This window comes from Cydia splendana, chromosome 16 (genome assembly GCF_910591565.1).
Source record: "Cydia splendana chromosome 16, ilCydSple1.2, whole genome shotgun sequence".
NCBI lineage: Eukaryota > Metazoa > Arthropoda > Insecta > Lepidoptera > Tortricidae > Cydia > Cydia splendana.
The window spans coordinates 16169359-16188541 of record NC_085975.1 but is presented as its reverse complement, the minus strand read 5'-3'; the positions used below and the strand labels follow the sequence as shown (position 1 = coordinate 16188541).

General features: G+C 37.8%; 1 protein-coding gene across 1 annotated transcript; it reads left to right on the top strand.

Annotated features, from left to right (window-relative positions):
• Positions 1-4903: 4903 nt before the first annotated feature.
• LOC134798396 (3-ketoacyl-CoA thiolase, mitochondrial-like) lies at positions 4904-18210 on the top strand. Its single transcript, XM_063770812.1, has 8 exons — positions 4904-5032; positions 10787-10953; positions 12464-12598; positions 12963-13227; positions 15794-15969; positions 16510-16710; positions 17319-17473; positions 18107-18210. The coding sequence occupies exons 1-8, from the start codon at positions 5011-5013 to the stop codon at positions 18186-18188; spliced, it is 1203 nt and encodes a 400-aa protein (XP_063626882.1). The 5' UTR covers positions 4904-5010; the 3' UTR covers positions 18189-18210.
• The last annotated feature ends 973 nt before the right edge of the window (positions 18211-19183 follow it).

The window sequence follows — 19183 nt, the reverse complement described above, 5'->3', positions numbered from 1 at the left end:
ATATGCCTTGTTTTCTTTTACCTAATGTCATAATATTATTTTGTAGTTGTATCTCAATCTTATTTATTATGGTATTAAGTTATCTAAAGACTAATACATTTATTTTCGATTTCATAATTATCATTATCAGATACAGAATACCTACACTAGAAAAATTGATTTTTCACATCACCTAATCGGAAAATGGATTTTTCACCTCAGCAGCTCGAACAAGGGTACTTTGCTTCTTAAAAACAGTGAGCAAAATGCGATTTTGCTCACTGAGTGAGACAAAATGACATTCAAGTGACCTTTATAGTCATTTCAACATGCGGGGTCTAATACAAGTTCGATATACTTGGGTTCTATTATCTCTGTCCCTCTAGGTATGTTCTCACTGCTTAGGGTGAAAAATTTTGTGTACTACACGAGATCAAAGTTATTTACATCTCGTGCGCTTTTGAATCCCTTACTACGCTCAAGATTCTAAATTAGATTCACTCGCTACGCTCGTGAATCTATTATAGAATCTTTCGCTTGCACGGGACTCAAAATAAGCACTCGAAGAAATATCAAACTTTGATCTCTTGTTGTACAAATAACTATTACTTCCCTGCTAGGAGGGATCAAAGTGGCACTTTTCTGTTCAACGACTTTTCATTGCCAGTATAAAATATTAATATAATTAACTATGAACATCGTATGTACAGCCTGGCAAAAAAGAATAGAATTTAAAAAGTGGCAACACTGTCGTGTAAACACTAAGATTTTTTATTTTCCTCATAGTTGATTTGAAAAGCAGTATGTGTCACACGGTATCAAAATTATTTCGTCTTGGGCGTTAACACTTGAATCCCTCATTACGCTCAGGATTCTACTTTATTATTATTATTATTGTAGAATCCATCGCTTCATTCAGGATTCAATGTACGCCCTTGACGGAAATATATCATTTTAATCCCTTGTAACACAAACTACTATTTTAGTCGGGTATAAAGTCCAAACGTTTTCATAATATCAATAACACTAAGCGCCACCTGAAGCCATCCCACTAAACTAGGGTTAACCGGTTAAACCGTTAACCCAGGGTAAAATTGTACTGGCAACCATGGTAAACCCAGGTTTAACCGGTTAACCCCGGGTTAGTGGGATGGTGCAAGTGGCCCTTAAGCGTTATTTATGGTTTTTTATGACTAATGTTATCAACTTATCATGTTATAGTTATAGTGGAATAACATATGGAATTATGGAATACACTTTATCTTATCAACGATTCTCACCTTTGGAGTATGAAAAAGTCACCTGCGGAGGATTACCTACCTTAACCTTTTGGACGGCAATGACCGATATATCCGCACCGCAGGTTCAACGCCAAAGACGGATTAATCGGTCACAGACCACAGAGCAACATAGACCTACGTGCAAATGTATAAAGTTCAATTTCAGTTTTGACTTAGACGTGCGCGCCGCCGCGGCGCGCCGCCGCCATTAGGAGTCAGCGCGCCGCCGCCGCCGCCGGTAGTTTAAAATTCGCGCCGAGACAAAACCCGCAAGGGAGTACAAATTTAAAATCAATGGACATAAAGCGCGTGCAACGTGCCTAGCTTTTGCGTTTAGACTGTTTCGTTTTTTTAATTCATTGCTTGGTTTATTTTAACCCGTAAATCGATAACGTCCACTATACTGGACATCCCAAGAAAAAAATTCTGCACCAAATATAGCGATAATTTCCTGATAGCGTACTTTCATTACCAGGAAATTACTTAAAAGTAAATAAAAAATTGGGAAGTTAGGAACCAATATGAACATAATCTTTTTGCCAAAGTCCTACAGAACGCAGAACTTGCATGGAAGCATCCGACAGACTGATATTTTACCATATTTATGCAGCATTAAAACATAATAATAGATTACTGTTTCTTATATAGCAGTATGATTTACTTAAAAATGTGTTGTATTTATGGATAAAACACGTGTAAAAAGTGTAATGTCCAGTATTTTGGTCGCTATCGATTACACGGCACTTTTGCTAATTCCAGTATGTTGGACGTTGCCAAGTATGCGAAGAGTAGAATTATTCATTTCTCTGTCAGTTTTTGTCGTAAATAAATTAAATAGAGGTCACATCCACAGGAAAAAAATAGTTCCGTATTTTAATCTATTTGGTTCATTAAGTTGTAATACGGCAAGTATACTTGCCGTATTACAACTCGGACGGATTCGGATGGATGGATTTGTTTTCGGATGTAAACAAATCCACACAGAAACAGGAAACAAACACACACGCACACACACACACCACATCCACAGGAAAAATCCGTTCCGTATTTTAATCTATTTGGTTCATTAAGTTGTAATACGGCAAACGGCAAGTATTACAATTTAATGAACCCAATAGATTAATGTGGATTTATTTTCATCAAGAGACGGACCCGATTTTATTTGTGAAATTTCTTACACAAATGTTGATAAAAGTGCATACATATTGTAAAAACCATTGCTCAGATATTAATACTACTGCATCCTACGATACCCAGCTAAGTTTGATTTAATGTTTAATAAACGACGTCAATGACTGGTAATATTTTACCACCTACGAGCTATAAAGTTATTGCAAAAATAAAAAAAGAATTGGTTTTACTTAAATTCATTACATAAGTTGGCATTATCAGTAAGTGTATTTCTAATTAAAAAATGCAATTATTCTATAATTATTACAAAAAAACATGAATTGGACTAAAAAACCTCATGCACATAAAGTACTGTACCTATAGGTACTCGGCAGTGACCATAATACTGGACGTCTTTTCATACGGGGCGTATCTTTTTATTTACACCGTACCTGGCAAAGTCCATCATACTTAACATACCTACGTTTTTTTTTCAAAACTATTATAAATATATTTTTTCATGATTTTTCTACAATAAACAACCACATAACACAAAAAAACGATACTACACAGATTTTTTTATCCCTTGTCGATTTGAGGGTTAAGCGTGGTATTTCATGAATTTCATTATACGTCTTATTATTGAAAAGTTGAAAAATCCCACGCCGCCGGCGTTACGCCGCCGCCGTAGATTTTTTCGAGGCGCGCCGCCGCCGGGTTTTTTTCGACCGGCGCGCACGTCTAGTTTGACACTTCGGTTGAAGGTACCTTTTTTCATATTTTTGCTCAAATCTCGAATATCTGTAGGAACGAATAGCATTATAATTATAATTACTTCGGACAAATGTTTTAACATAAAATTTCCTATAAATTTGGTTATATTTATTTTTACTCTGCGATCAATACTTTAGGAGCTACAGGCTGTTAAAGTTAAATAAGAGATAAAAAATAGACGATTTAAGGAAACGTCGTTTTTTCGTAATTCTTCTTCCTCGCGTTATCCCGGCATTTTCGCCACGGCTCATGAGAGCCTGGGGTCCGCTTGACAACTAATCCCATGATTTGACGTAGGCACTAGTTTTTACGAAAGCGACTGCCATCTGACCTTCCAACCCAGAGGGGAAACTAGGCCTTATTGGGATTAGTCCGGTTTCCTCACGATGTTTTCCTTCACCGAAAAGCGACTGGTAAATATCAAATGATATTTCGTACATAAGTTCCGAAAAACTCATTGGTACGAGCCGGGGTTTGAACCCGCGACCTCCGGATTGCAAGTCGCACGCTCTTACCGCTAGGCCACCAGCGCTTCGTTCGTCGTTTTTTCGTAATTGTGCATCATAAATAAAAAAAATAGTTTATAGTAAGCAAGCTAAGCGACTTGCTTATAAAATATAAAAAAACCGGCCAAGAGCATGTCGGGCCATGCTCAGTGTAGGGTTCCGTAGTTACCCGTCTGTCAAAATAGACTATTTGCAAAAACTCAAAAACAGCTATATCGATTAGGTTCGCTATAGTTTTCCTTGAAAGACTTTACTAAGTTATGTGTTCACGATTTTTCCCATATTTTTTAGACCCATGGTTCAAAAGTTAGGGGAACTGAAGGGGAAAACACAACTTTTTTTCTTTCAGATCGACTATTTCCGAAAATATTAAGTTGATCAAAAAATTGTTCTTGCAGACCCTTATTTGTTTTAAAAGACCTATCCAACGACACACCACACTATAGGGTGGAAGCGAAAAAAAATTTCGTCCCCACCATAAAAAAATATTTTTTCTTCTTCCTTTCCTTCGGGGCTAAACAGGTACTGACGTAGACAAACTCTAAAAAAGTTGACTCACTGGAATCATTAAATACCTACCTTTAGTGATAGAGTTTAGCGAAAAGAAACTGCATTTTTGGCAGAAAGTAAGCCGCTTTGCCCAGTGATACTACGGACCAATCTGAATGATTTCATCCGAGGAAACACAAATTTCATTCACTAGAATTCAAGATGGCGGACCTTTTCCAAAATGGCGGCTGCAATATTTTAAAAAATTATAGACACAAAACGGCTGCACCGATTTTAGTGATTAATATATCGATCAATTCGTATTGACACTTGTAATCGAATAAAAAATATGGCATTTAAAAAGTACAAAGTCAAGATAGTATCACTGGGCAAAGCGGCTTGCTTTCTGCCAAAAATGCAGCTTTCGATGTAAATATCGCCGTAAGCCCTACTACTACTTTCCGTAGTAGCCGTAGAACTATTCCTATGGTAAGTTACGCACCGCACACGTTGAATGACGGAAAGAAATCGGATGACGGAGATCGGATCTAGTGCGTAACTTACCATAGAAATAGTTCTACGGCTACTACGGACCATATTTTCACGGGTTCGGATCGGACGTCGTGCTAAACCGCTCTAATCGCTGAAATACCTACGTGAAAATTCCTTAAGAAGGTAATACCAAACAAGTCACAACACAGCTCGCTACAAAAGTACAAAGTCAAGATATACTTAATCTATACGAGCCAGCTAGTCAGGCGCAATGGCTGACTGCTGCGACCGAATGATAATACCAGTGCCACATACTACTTACCTATAGGTATTGTTGATCATAATCGGTGCGGACCGGTTTGAAGACAGACGTGTACGAAATGGCAGTGGCAATCAACAGAGGTACGTAAACAGTTATTTTAAAATAAAACGTGAAATTAACAACTGGAAATGCTTCATTTATTTAAATTTTTAACGATTTTCTTGAGGTTACTCCTTACTAGTTATGTTAGCCTCATGACTTGGGATTTTAAGTGTTTTTTTATAGAGTTAGACCAAGATGTCTGCACCGGTTTTGATGGCCCAGACTGTGCAAGTGTTATTTTAAACGTCAAACTTCTATGAAATTATGAAGATAACCTACATACGCTATGAAAAAAGTACTTTCAAATAATAGCTGATAAGTTGACAACAAAACGTATATTTATGAAAGCGAATGTTTTGATGTCTCAAGAAGATGGGCATTGTAATGTCGACTTTGTTACCTAAGGCTTAAGGTGGTTATTTCATTGATGCGATGTCGGTATCTTCAATTGACCTTGACTACGTGCATGTTGTATTTACAATTACATTTACAACCGCGGTCAATGTCCGATGTGATAATATATCACTTTTATTGTAGGATTGAAAAATTTGAGTTAAAATCAGAGCTATAAATTTTGGTACAAATGAAAAATGTGCCTTAATGTTTGACAGGTGAACTAAATGGCGCCATATGGATTGTCGAGTGTCAACTTTTGACAACCAGAGATACCACATAACATAAATAGGCCTTTTTTTTTAAAGTTGTCCCCTACACTTTTTTTAAATTTGTGAAATTTTATGTTATTTCTACTGGGAATCACGAGCTCTTTCTATCCTAATAGGACAAAAAAAGTGTCCCAAGGTTTGTATTCCCATTCCGTTACCATTTTTCATAGGCTTTGTATGGCGGTCACGGAATGGAAAGATCGAACTTTGTATGGAAATTTTGGGACATTTTTTTTCTCCTATTATAGTACAGTCATTATATCCAAAAAACCGACCCTACCCGTGAATAATTAGTTCTTGGATTTTTTTTCGTAGGTCCCTCGGGGGTAGGGTTGCCAACTTTTTTTTAGTGAAATATAGTATTTTGCAAAATTACATATAAAATATATAGTACACTGAAAGAAAATATAGTACAGTCAAGGAGATGGTATAAAAAAAATGAAAAGTATGCCAAATCTCGCGCGTGCCAGTAGGCGTGTGTAAAATCATGGGTTGGACTAAAGCAAAGGGGTTGCATTACTTAGAAAAAAAATCATGCGAGTGATGTTATTACGACACCTATTTTTCATGACGTTATCGTACCTACGTTAAAATAAGAATCTTTTATTTGAAACTTTTCTCTAAAATCAAAAATGGCCGAGATATTTAACCCGGAAGTTGAGAAAAATCTAGGACATTAAAAATTACGATGGATGTTGTGTCATCATAACACCTATTTTTTGTTGTGTTATTCTAGAGAATACGCTAAAATAAGCATGTTTTGTAGGAAAAACTTTTCTTTTAAATCAAAAATGCCCGAATTGTTAGACTTTATATTTTAATATTTGAAGGAAGTGTCAACGAGCGAGCGAAACGAGCGAGCAAGACCTTCCTGGGCAGAGCCGACTTGGATATGATTAGGTTAGAAGACTAAGGCGAGAGCAAAGCTTCGAGGTAATTTTTCTCAACAACCCAAAAAACGTAATTACACACATTACACAGCAACTTTCGTGTTAATATCCCAACTTTCGGGTCAAATATCTCGGCCATTTTTGACTTAAAGAAGAGTTTTTCCTACAAAACATGATTATTTTAGCGTATTCTCTACGACAACACATTAAAAAAATAAGTGTTATAATGACACATCATCCATCGAAATTTTCCAAGTCCTAGACTTTTCCCAACTTTCGGGTCAAATATCTTGGCCATTTTCGATTTTAGAGAAAAGTTTTTCCTACATAACATGCTTATTTTAGCGTTTTGATTGAAATTTTTCTACGATACCTATACATTTTGCACTTTTGGTCTTTCTTTGCACCCCCTTTGCTTTAGGCCGACCCATTGTTCCTATTATAATCCTTATTACTTTGATCATTATCAGATTATCATTTTGGTCATCCATTTCTTAAGTAGTTTGAAATATTATTTCAATTTATTTCGTCGATGCAAAGTTACAAACTTCTGAAACTTCACATCACAAGATGAAAAAACCGTTGACAGTTGGCTGAGCGCTGTACATGAGGACGTGACAGTGACACTGATAGTGTCACTTTTGACATAACACTCTTGACAGTAACATTGACATGTAGGTTCACGTTCAAGCATGCAACACTCGCGCTTGTTCAGTTTAAGAACTTATTTAGAGATGGGTAACTACCCGGGTAAATACCCGAGAGCGGGTATTTACCCGGTAAATACCCGATATTTACCTACCCGCGGGTAAATACGCGGGTATTTTCGTTTTTCTTCTAAATTTGATGTGTTTAATGGTATGTGAGTATAAATAAGATTAATTTAAGTATTATTTTATAATGTTACATAAAATGTATGTTCAAACTAATTACGAAAAGGTTTCTATGAGGTGAAGTTCGATTTTAACATATCAGTTCAATTATGAAAATCGTGTAAAATCATTCCCTGGCTTCCGGAAATGTTTTAAAATGCTTTTAATATACATTAGAAAGATGAAAATAAAGAATACTTATGAATGATAATAAAAAAAAATTGTGCAGTATCCCAACTTGTGAAGCTTATAAGTCAAACACAGTTAGTTTTAGGACAAAAATGTATATAACCTTTTTTGTAGAAAATTATGTCTACTTTAGTTTGTACGTACAACACTTTTCGATATTAATGACAGATTCCAAGAAATATGAAAAAGTTCACTTTTGCCCCCCTCCCCCCAACCACACCCCCCGCCGACCGAAGTTGGAATGTGTATTATCAACGTATAAGTACGATAATTTACTCAAGTCTAAAAAAAATACTCTTATGACGGCCTTTTTTTAATATTTATCAAAATTGTACTAAAAAATCCTTAGTTACAACTGCAACTGCAACTAAACCATTTCATTTTAAATGACACACAATAATTACAGCCATTAACTCGGTTTATATCTCCACTTTAACACAAATCGACATGTGCAACAAGAAATGAATCTACCCGTCCATTTGGGTAGATACGGGTAAATACCGGGTAGATGGGTATTTACCGGGTATTTACCTGGGTGGGTAAATTGGGTAAATACCCGCGACCCATCTCTAAACTTATTTCATAATATGAAAAAAAAAAGCACAGAGTAAGGACCCATCGAAATATAGTATTTTTGCGTACTATATAGTATCCTAAAAATATATAGTACGCAAGGCCGAAATATAGTACAATACTATATTATATAGTACGGTTGGCAACCCTACTCGGGGGGGTCACTGGGAGTGTAAATTCAAAAAGTAGACTGAATCAGGCTCCTGCGTATATTCGAAAAATGGTTTAAAAAACGGTTTTCTTGAATAACTCGGCCATTTTTTATTTTACAGTAAAACCGTGAGGACAAAAATTGTAGGAAATTTGATTCTCTACAAGTTAGTCCAGTCATTATATCCAAAAAACCGACCCTACCCGTGAATAATCAGTTCTTGGATTTTTTTTCGTACGTCCCTCGGGGGAGTCACTGGGAGTGTAAATTCAAAAAGTAGACTGAATCAGGGTCCTGTGTATATTATAAAAACGGTTTTTCTTGAATAACTCGGCCATTTTTGATTTTACAGTAAAACCGTTAGGATAAAAATTGTAGAAAATTTGATTCTCTACAAGTTTGGTCCTCACAATTTTTCTTCTAGGATCGATAGTTTGGAAATTAAATTTGAAAAAAGCGACAAATTCAAAATATTTTCAATATCTCGTTTATTTTCAACTTTACGATATAAATGAAGAGGACTATACTTGTAGAGAATCAAATTCTGAACAATTTTGGTTCCCACCTTTTTTCCCCCAAAATCGATATTTTAGAAATTAAACCTGAAAAACGCGACAAATTCAAAATATTATCATTATCTCCTATGTTCCACGCTTTACGGCATAAATGAAGGGAAACAAAGTTGTAGAGAATCAAATTCTGAACAATTTTTGTTCGAACTTTTTTTGCACCAAAACGATATTTTTTGAATTGGACCTAAAAAAGCGACAATATCGAAATATTATCATTATCTCGTTTATTTTCAACTTTACGGCATAAATGAAGAGAAACAAACTTGTAGAGAATCAAATTTTCTACAATTTTTGTCCTCACAGTTTTACTGTAAAATCAAAAATGGCCGAGTTATTCAAGAAAAACCGTTTTTAGAATATACACAGGAGCCTGATTCAGTCTACTTTTTGAATTTACACTCCCAGTGACCCCCCGAGGGACGTACGAAAAAAAATCCAAGAACTGATTATTCACGGGTAGGGGTCGATATTTTGGATATAATGACTGGACTAACTTGTACAGAATCAAATTTCCTACAATTTTTGTCCTCACGGTTTTACTGTAAAATCAAAAATGGCCGAGTTATTCAAGAAAAACCGTTTTTTTGTAAAAAACCATTTTTCGAATATACGCAGGAGCCTGATTCAGTCTACTTTTTGAATTTACACTCCCAGTGACCCCCCCCCCCCCCCTACGAAAAAAAAATCCAAGAATTAATTATTCACGGGTCAAAATCTATAATGACTGTACTATTAGGATCAAAAGAGCTCATGATTATCTAGTCATCATTAGGTATAGGTACAGTCAGCAGCAGAAGTTGCTAAGCGGGCCAGGTGTTCAAAATGATCTTGACGCGACTTTATTGTTAAGAGAATAAGAGCGTGTCCATGGTATAATAATATACTCCGCCTGGTACTCCATTCCGAGATTCGCGTATGACCTAACTGACACGCGCCTACGTCATCATGCTGTTTACAGGTTCTCAAACTTTGAAATGTGGGAGAATTTTAACCAACGGTGAAAATTATTTTAACGGCATTAATTTTAAGTTATTCATGTAGCAACATAGTAAAGAAAACAAATCTAATGTATTAAATTAAACTTTATTTATCTATACAAGACAAACGTTTGAAAAACTAATTCACAGTTACACATTAATTACCAAGCTTACGACGTGAAAAGTTTGGAAAACACTGCGACTGCTGACACTGAGCGAGAAGGAAATAACAATTAACACGCGTTCGACAAGGATGACGGTCAGGGCATGAAGTTATCTAGATCCGAATTGTCAAATGTCCACAGCGCTATCCTGTGTTGCCAGTAGTATAAACAGAATTACCCGAAAGTCTGAAATTTCTTTCGTGAATCGGAAGATATTGCTAACGAGTAATTAAAAATGACGTGTTATTGTAAAATTTAAGCTTAATGCTTTTTAACTTATTAACCATAGGTATAATGTACCCATGTAACATGTTATGTTGAAATAAAGTGGCAATGTTATTGTGACGTAATCGCGTGTCACTCTGGGAATGGAAGACCATGTTTTATTAGACCATGAGCGTGTCAAGGTAATTTTGAACACCTCACCCGCTTAGCAACTTCTGTTGCTGACTGTACCTACCTACTTTATCATCATAAGTCGGTTATAAGATGGTTGTAAATTGTATTACCGCGATAATAAGTATACTTACGTATGTATATTATTATAAATTAAAAAGAAGATTCATCGTCATTTTTTTTACCCGCGAACCAAAAGCATAGGACGGTGTTATTAGTTTGACATACTGTAATTGAATAAATGTGTGTGTCTGTTTGTGGAATCGAGGATCCCGAACGGGTGAACCGATTTGAGTGCGGTTTTTTTTGTTAATTTCCATCATATTTGCACCACCGTTTCCAGGTATCTTCATCGTAGGGGCCAAGCGCACGCCCTTCGGGCGCTATGGCGGTAAGCTGCGAGATGTCCAACCATCAGATCTACTGGCGACTGCTGCCAAAGACGCTTTCAAAGCGAGTGGCATCGCACCATCCATCGTTGACACTGTCAACATCGGACAAGTCAATGTGGTAAGTAGCATCAACCAGTCAATGTGATTTAAATTGTTCCCTTGTTGGATAGATGGCAGCACCATCTCTCTCGCTATACCGTAATCCAGAGGAGGTGCAAGCACATACTGCTCGCCCTTAGAGTTGAAGGCGCCAAGTAGCCTTTCAAAGATAGCATATACAGGGTGATTCATGAGACGTGAGCAGGACTAATCCTGCACACTCAGTAACTGATAATTGATCGATCGATTGGTCGTATTTAGGTGAAACAACCACACTTTTTCCTATTTTTTAACTTTTTGGTGAGGGCAAATTTATTTCTCTACAATCATGGTCACTACAAGACCTAATTAATAAACATAAAACCTCTTTAACCGTAATGTAATGACAGCATTTTGATTACGAAGAAAATAAACTGTCAAACTTGAGGGAGATACGAGTTTTCAAAAGTAACCAGACCGTGATGACAGTGATGACACTGATGACATTCAATTTGACACAGGATATCGATAGTTTAGTATTCTAATTGTAGGGTGACCATCATGCATGTAGTAAATAAATTAATAACTTTTTTTTTCAACACGACTAGAAAATTAACGTTAAGCTCACTAATACTGATACGAAACAGTGTTGCAATATTTTTTTGATTCTAATGTTAAGCATACTTAACATTGCGAATTAAAGGGATAAAATTTACGAAATGCGCAGTGTAAGTCCTGCTCACGTCTCCTGAATCATCCTGAATACACGAGAAGGGTACCGCCGTGGCCGGATGGTCTCCAGTGGTCAGGACGTTAGCAGCGTAAGCTGAAGACGCTTCGGAAGAAGCCGGTTCGATTCCGGCCCCGGCCACCGGTGGACTTGGTCACTTTTTAGGGTTCCGTACCCAAAGGGTAAAACGGGACCCTATTACTAAGACTTCGCTGTCCGTCCGTCCGTCCGTCCGTCCGTCCGTCCGTCCGTCTGTCTGTCACCAGGCTGTATCTCACGAACCGTGATAGCTAGACAGTTGAAATTTTCACAGATGATGTATTTCTGTTGCCGCTATAACAACAAATACTAAAAACAGAATAAAATAAAGATTTAAATGGGGCTCCCATACAACAAACGTGATTTTTGACCAAAGTTAAGCAACGTCGGGAGTGGTCAGTATTTGGATGGGTGACCGTTTTTTTTTTGCTATTTTTTTTTTTTTTTTTTTTTTTGCATTATGGTACGGAACCCTTCGTGCGCGAGTCCGACTCGCACTTGCCCGGTTTTTCTTTAGTGTACGACATCTATTTCAGTTTATAATACAGTCAATGTGGTATTGTGGTAAGTAAAAATCTTTCCGGGGTTGCTGTGTATAAAACCAGTGTAATTTTTGACATTTATAACTATGCCTAAACTGAAAAATTCCTAAAGACTTTTCTCTTTCAAGACTTACCCCAAACCCCAACACGATATGAGAAATTGGATTGAATTATCCTTCTAACGGACTAACTAAGGCGGTCTTGACATTGGACAAACCAAATGAAAATATTTGTTTCAGCTAAGTGGGTCTTCAGACGGCGGTTTAGCGCCTCGTCACGCCGCTCTAAAGTCCGGGGTCCCACAAGAGAAGCCAGCACTTGGTGTTAACAGGCTCTGTGGCTCAGGCTTCCAGGCTATCGTCAACAGTGCACAGGTAATTCAGATCTTTAAATACTCTCTAAATTATTGAAAAATCGACAGTTGTCTTACGATCTACCCTTTCTCTGATATTAAGTAGTCGCCCCAATGTTAAATGTAGGTAATGAAGGTCTTATGTATATGTAACTGAGCATCACATTTTATGGAAAGACCACAGGCCGAGGTCGGAGTATACAGCTTGGGTGAACGCTTGTACTCTTACTCTTTGGCCTCCAAGCGTGGCGGGCAAGCGGCTAATGGCTGTGAACTCAGGAACGTTTGCAAAGTTTAAAATGATCGCCGCATGTCCCACTCCAGCCTTCACTCAGGTCGTACCTACACAGACTTTACCAAGCACTTTTGTTTCCAATTAATTTCAGGACATCATAACAGGCGCAGCGCAGGTCTCTCTTGCCGGCGGCACAGAGAACATGTCTGCCGTCCCGTTCGTCGTTCGCAACGTCCGTTTCGGTACAGCTTTAGGTCAAAAAATAGACTTCGAAGACTCACTAACGCGGGGCTCGTTGGACACACAGTGCAACTTCACCATGCCTGAAACGGCAGAGAATTTAGCTGAGCGATACAAGCTACAGCGAAGTGAGGTTGACGCCTTCGCGCTGCAGTCGCAACAGAGGTGGAAGGCTGGTGAGGATCACTTTTTTATGCTTATTATTTGACAGTTTTTGTTTGTTCGTCGGAAAAGCCTGTAAGACTAGGAGAGAGGAAAAATAGCAAACAAAAGCCCCGTAAGTGTAGTTTTCCCGGTTGACTTCTTTGTATTTTGCACTGCTCAAGGCCATAGCGCTTTTAAAGACAAATTAAACCAAAAGTAGGTGAATATCTATAGGTACTGTGTAAAGAGTCGCTGATGGCAAGTGGCCGGAGGTCGGAGGATCTTGAGGGAATCGGAGAGAAACAAGCGTGTTTTATCTATGAAATATATTGAAAAAGTTAAATGAGTACCTACACCAAAATCCGCTAGCCTAAATTATTATTAATCACAGCGCCACCTATGGACTGTCTCTTGAACTACGTGCCCTAATATTGGATACGTATAATATATCGATTATCGATAAGCCATCTGGGGTTTGATAAAGGGTCAGATAGATGGCGCTGTTAACTTCGCATTCGCAAGTTAACAGTCGCAGAAGTACATTATTTACGATGAATTAATTATTTCGCGTAACAGTCTCCGCAGCATTGGAAGCTACTCTTTTCTCTTGTGAAATTCGTAGACCTAGATTTATTTAGGTTTGTCCTATTTTATTCCAACAACATAAAAAAAATATCTGATTTAGATTTCAATATGTACTTTTTTTATTAACAAGCATACGGCCCGCCCGCCGTAAGCAGTACACAAGTAGCATGGAAGTGTCGGCAACATCAATATAGCAGCCAATTAAGAACTTAGAGTGATTTAAGGGACGTATAAGAGTGTCAGAAAAGATTTAAGCTGTATAAAAGGTACTTTACAGACATTATACAGCTCAAGCTGTATAAAATCATTATAAAGGATTCTGCGGAAGCATGGGGTGCTTTATCAGAATATAAAAAATCTACTATAAAACAAAGTGTTGTGAGAGACTACAAGCTAATTCTATCGTAAAAGCTGTATACAGGCTGTATTGTAGTAACACTTGGCACTTTTAGCTGTACAAAAGTATCTGTCAACTCCGTTTTAAAACATTAAGTGTTATGAAATACTACAAGCTAATTTTATCGTAAAAGCTGTATACAGGCTGTATTGTAGTATTACTTGGTACTTGTAGCTGTACAAATGTATCTGTCAACCCCGTTTTAAAGCTATTTCTTATGGCGTAATCTTACTCTCCTATAAGAATAGTAGTTGTATAACTTCTGTCTGTAAGGGTATTATAAAACCAAATGAATAAATGGCAGCTATAGTACAGCTTTTTTCTGTATTACTGATAGAGTCGCTTATAACAATCTTTTGGCGTAATTTTACACTCGTATAAGTATAGTAGTGTAATGATTTCTGAAAATAAGTGTATTATAAAACTAAAGGAATATATGACAGTTACAGTCTTCTTCTTCCTCGCGTTATCCCGGCATTTCGCCACGGCTCATGAGAGCCTGGGGTCCGCTTGACAACTAATCCCATGATTTGACGTAGGCACTAGTTTTAGTTTTTTAGTTTTTACGAATGTTTTTAATGAATGACAGTTACAGTACAGGTTTTTTATTTGTTATACGGATCTCTAAAGAGAATTATAACTTATGTACGGAGAACCGAAATACAGCCAAACGAATACAAATATTCTATTATAAAGCTGTTTTAATTACAAAAGCTGTAAAAGACACTCTATTTATTACACAGCACAGCTACTAAGATTATAATGCTCTCCAACTATCCTGTAGGCTGTTTAAAAATTGTCGCCATTTTACAAGAAATAAAAAAACGTATTTGTAAATATAATTAAAGAAATACTTGCAAATATTTAGCAGACTATTTAACGCCGTGTTATGATTATCAGCTAAAATAAATTGTTTAGCCTTAGAATTAATATTTATAAATATTTTTGATATTCTAACCTTAAAAACAAACAGTAACTTTACCGATTTTTGATATTTTCCTTATGGTTTCTCTTTGTTATTTTGCAGGCGCGTAAATATTTTGCCAGAAAAGATACACAGGTTCACAATAAATAATAATCCGCACTTACCAATAATGTAAAATTCCATTCAAGGCCTGTATAATATTTACTTTTACTTTTACCATCCACTATAACACTTTATTGTCGCCATTACTATATTACGAATGAACAAGATTAAGACATTTTAGTTTCTTAAATGATTATTATTCTCTTGTAATTCTTTCTTATAACTCATTTAAAACTTATATTCTTATATCGTACTTATAAGAGATTATCTGTAGTGTTAAGGTTTCCTGTTACACCGAAATATAGCTGTAATGCAGCTATTATGCAGCTTATGTATTGCTTATACAGCTACTCTACAGCTCTAATAACGCCAAAGGCTGTATAATTTGGGCCCTTTTTTTACTTATAAGGGCTGTATAAGCGCTTATACAGCCTTTGTACAGCCTAACTGTACAGCTTATAGTATACAAATAAACTTTAATACAGCTTATATACAGCTTGCAATGCTACTTGGGAATACTTTTCTTAGACTGATTTAGCAATCACTTGAAAAGCGAAGCGATGTTCAAAACCCCTCTTTCTATATCCAGCCTTCGATAACGGCGTGTTCAACGAAGAAATGTCCCCAGTGACTGTAAAGGTCAAGAAACAGGATGTGGTCGTGTCTGTTGATGAGCATCCTCGGCCGCAGACCACGGCTGAAGACCTGGCGAGGTTACCTGTGCTGTTCCGCAAGGGCGGTGTGGTCACTGCTGGGAATTCCTCGGTAAGAAGCTGAGTATGGTGAAGTGTTATGATAGTAGATAAGCATACTCATCCACAGACCACCGTTGATGGGGATGATGATCTTCGGTAAACTGGATTGAAGTCATCCATCGCTCCCAAAAAGTTTTCCATGTGTGTCTCTTGTTCCACATCACATGGTATGTCTGTTTTTCACAACACAAGCCTTATTGAGCTTACTGTGGGACTAGGCCGATCTGTGTAAAATTGTCCTATAAATCTTCTTGATTTGATCATAGACAATTAGCAGTGAATTTTTCGTTCAGGGTCTATAAATTATTGACAGCGTGAACCAATCTAGCCATGGGCGAAAACCACATTTGCGAGGCCCTATCCAATGTGTTTTCCCAAGGTAATGAAAAGGTTGGCTTTGCGAGGCCCCCCTAAGTGCGAGGCCGTGGGCTAAGGCCCCTTTCACACACGCCTAGCTACGCCACTGATTGACATTCGTGGTTTATACAATTTAGAAAGAAGATAACAAATTGATAAAAAAGTCCTGACATCTCTCTCTTTCTTCCACTAGGGTGTGAACGACGGAGCCGGCGCCATCATCCTAGCCAACGAGGAAGCGGTCTCGAAGCACAGCCTAAAGCCTATAGCCCGTCTGCTAGGCTGGTCCTTCGTTGGTGTGGACCCCAGCGTCATGGGCATTGGGCCTGTGCCGGCCATCCAGAGTCTGCTGGCCGTTAACAAGCTCAGCTTGAAGGATATTGACCTTATTGAAGTAAGTTACCATCATCAACTACCTACTTATAGCAAATATAGCAAACTTGCCTATACTTAGCACAACTCCAACTCAAAACATTGCCCTGAAAATATACTCGTAGCAATCTTATCATCCAATGATAAACTACCTCCTGCCGCTTAAGACTAGTAGGCCTGCTGAGTCCCTACGTATAGAACTTCTCTTTGAAGTTAAAGCGCCCTATACGTCAATTCTGAACGACGTTCTCTATTAGATATTGCGCGAACAAGCCGGTTAGTTGCGGTCGGTACAACGCATTCTTAAACATAAGCAACTTATCAGATCTGGGTGCCGACCCAACGTGCAAATCGTTGACGCTCCGTGGCGTAGCGTAGTCATCTCTCTCTATCACTCGTCCATACTAGTGCGACGGAGACAGTTGCGTTTCGTTCGCTACGGAGCGTAAGCGATTTTATACGTTGGCTACGCGGCCTGTTCTGCAGTACCTAAAGTGGACATAAAACTTCCAACATTGGCATTAAGAGATATTAAACCTGCATTCTTAAGAATATAAGAAGCAGGGATACTGCCAAATTGGAGAAATATAGTTTTTTTTTTCACGAAGAAACCATTTATTTCATCAACAGATCAACGAAGCGTTCGCAGCACAAACCCTGGCCTGCGTTAAGGAGCTGGGCATAGAGCAGAGCAAACTAAACGTGAACGGGGGCGCCGTGGCGCTCGGGCACCCGGTCGGCGCCTCGGGCGCCAGGATCACTGCGCATCTAGCTTACGAATTGAGGTAATGTATTTATCAGATAAACCAGGCGTATGATGAACGAAGTTATCAAACCACTTGACAAATCGGGCGTTAATTTTCGATACTGCGCGATTGAAAGAGACACTGACATTATCTCGCTGTCACGTCGATAAACCTTCCGGTGCGGTGCGTATTTTTTTGAAATTTAGATACCATAGTTACATTCATTAAACCATTAACTTAACAGTACATATTATGTTGATGCATCAAAAACAACGCGGATCGCGTCGCGTTGGATATGCGTGATTGTGAAGGACGTGATGGGGACAATATACTTTTATTTTATTAGCCTACTTTGTCCCACTGCTGGGCAAAGGCCTCCCCTCGTCGAAGTGGGTCGAGGAGAGGACAATATACAATTAAATTAAAAACCCGCTACGCTATCATTTTGGAAAAGAGCTGATACTCTTCAAACTACTGGATCGTTATCTATCAAATCAAACGTAACATACTAAGAACCAAGGCAAGAAAACTCGCTTTCACGTAAAAAAAATGTGAAAAATATTAATATAAAATAAAAAGAATATGATCTGCCTGTAGCGGAAAGTTATGTAGTACTGTAGCTGATTGTCAAAAGAGCAAATGCCAAATTAAATAATATTTTTTATTTTTTAGGCGCCGTGGACTAAAGAGAGGCATCGGATCTGCTTGCATCGGCGGCGGACAGGGCATCGCTTTATTGATTGAAACTGTTTAGAATAATGTAAATTATTGAATAATGGCACAATATGGAATTTTAGATATCTTATTGATTTGACTAAAGCCATGTAAATGTTGTCATTTCATATTGGCTAAAATAATTGCTCAATTGAAACTAGTTTTATCGCCTCATCATTGTTTTTAATTAATCTTCTTTACAAATTATTATGTTTTACCTCGATTAAAAAAAACTGAATTAACAGATAAAAGTTGAATGTTGTTGAATAATTATTACGCTTAATTAGGTAGGTATGTACCTACCTACTTATTGCTTTTTAACAAACATTATTTAAAATAACTTTTATTTTATTCATACAACTATTTTTGCTATGTTTATAATTATTGATATTGTAGGTATTGTTAATTGGTTAAAATATAAAAGTATTTTTTTATCGGCTACCTTTTTATTTTGACTAATAACCTTATTCAGGGGTCGCCAAACCGCGCGGTGGTACGAAAAAAAAAACACTTTTTAGGGCACTGAAAATTAACTAAGGCTCTGAGATTCCTTAAAACTGGCGATTTCTACTGTATCAGTGTCTATGGCTCTTTCCCTCAAGTTTGTAGACCCCTGCCGTACCCAAAGGGTAAAAACGGGACCCTATTACTAAGACTCTGCTGTCCATCTGTCTGTCACCAGGCTGTAACTCATGAACCGTGATAGCCTATTAAGGCTGGCGTCCACTAGACTCGCCGAGGCGAATCGAATCGAATCGCAATAATTCGCCTCCTATATTTATTATGCACCTGCGTCCATTGACGAAGAGCCACGGCGCGCCAATTCGAATCTACCGCGCGCATTGCTCGTCAGGCGAATTTCTGCGGCTACACGTTTCGACTCGACTCGGCGCGCCTCAGTGGACGCGGGGTAGCGGATGAGTGATGACGGGTGGTTTCGTTTTTGAGTTCAGGTACTTTCGGATCTAGGTTCAAAATGAACGAAGAATCAGCAGGGTCGTTTTTGAGATCCAAATATAAATGGTGAAATTCGCC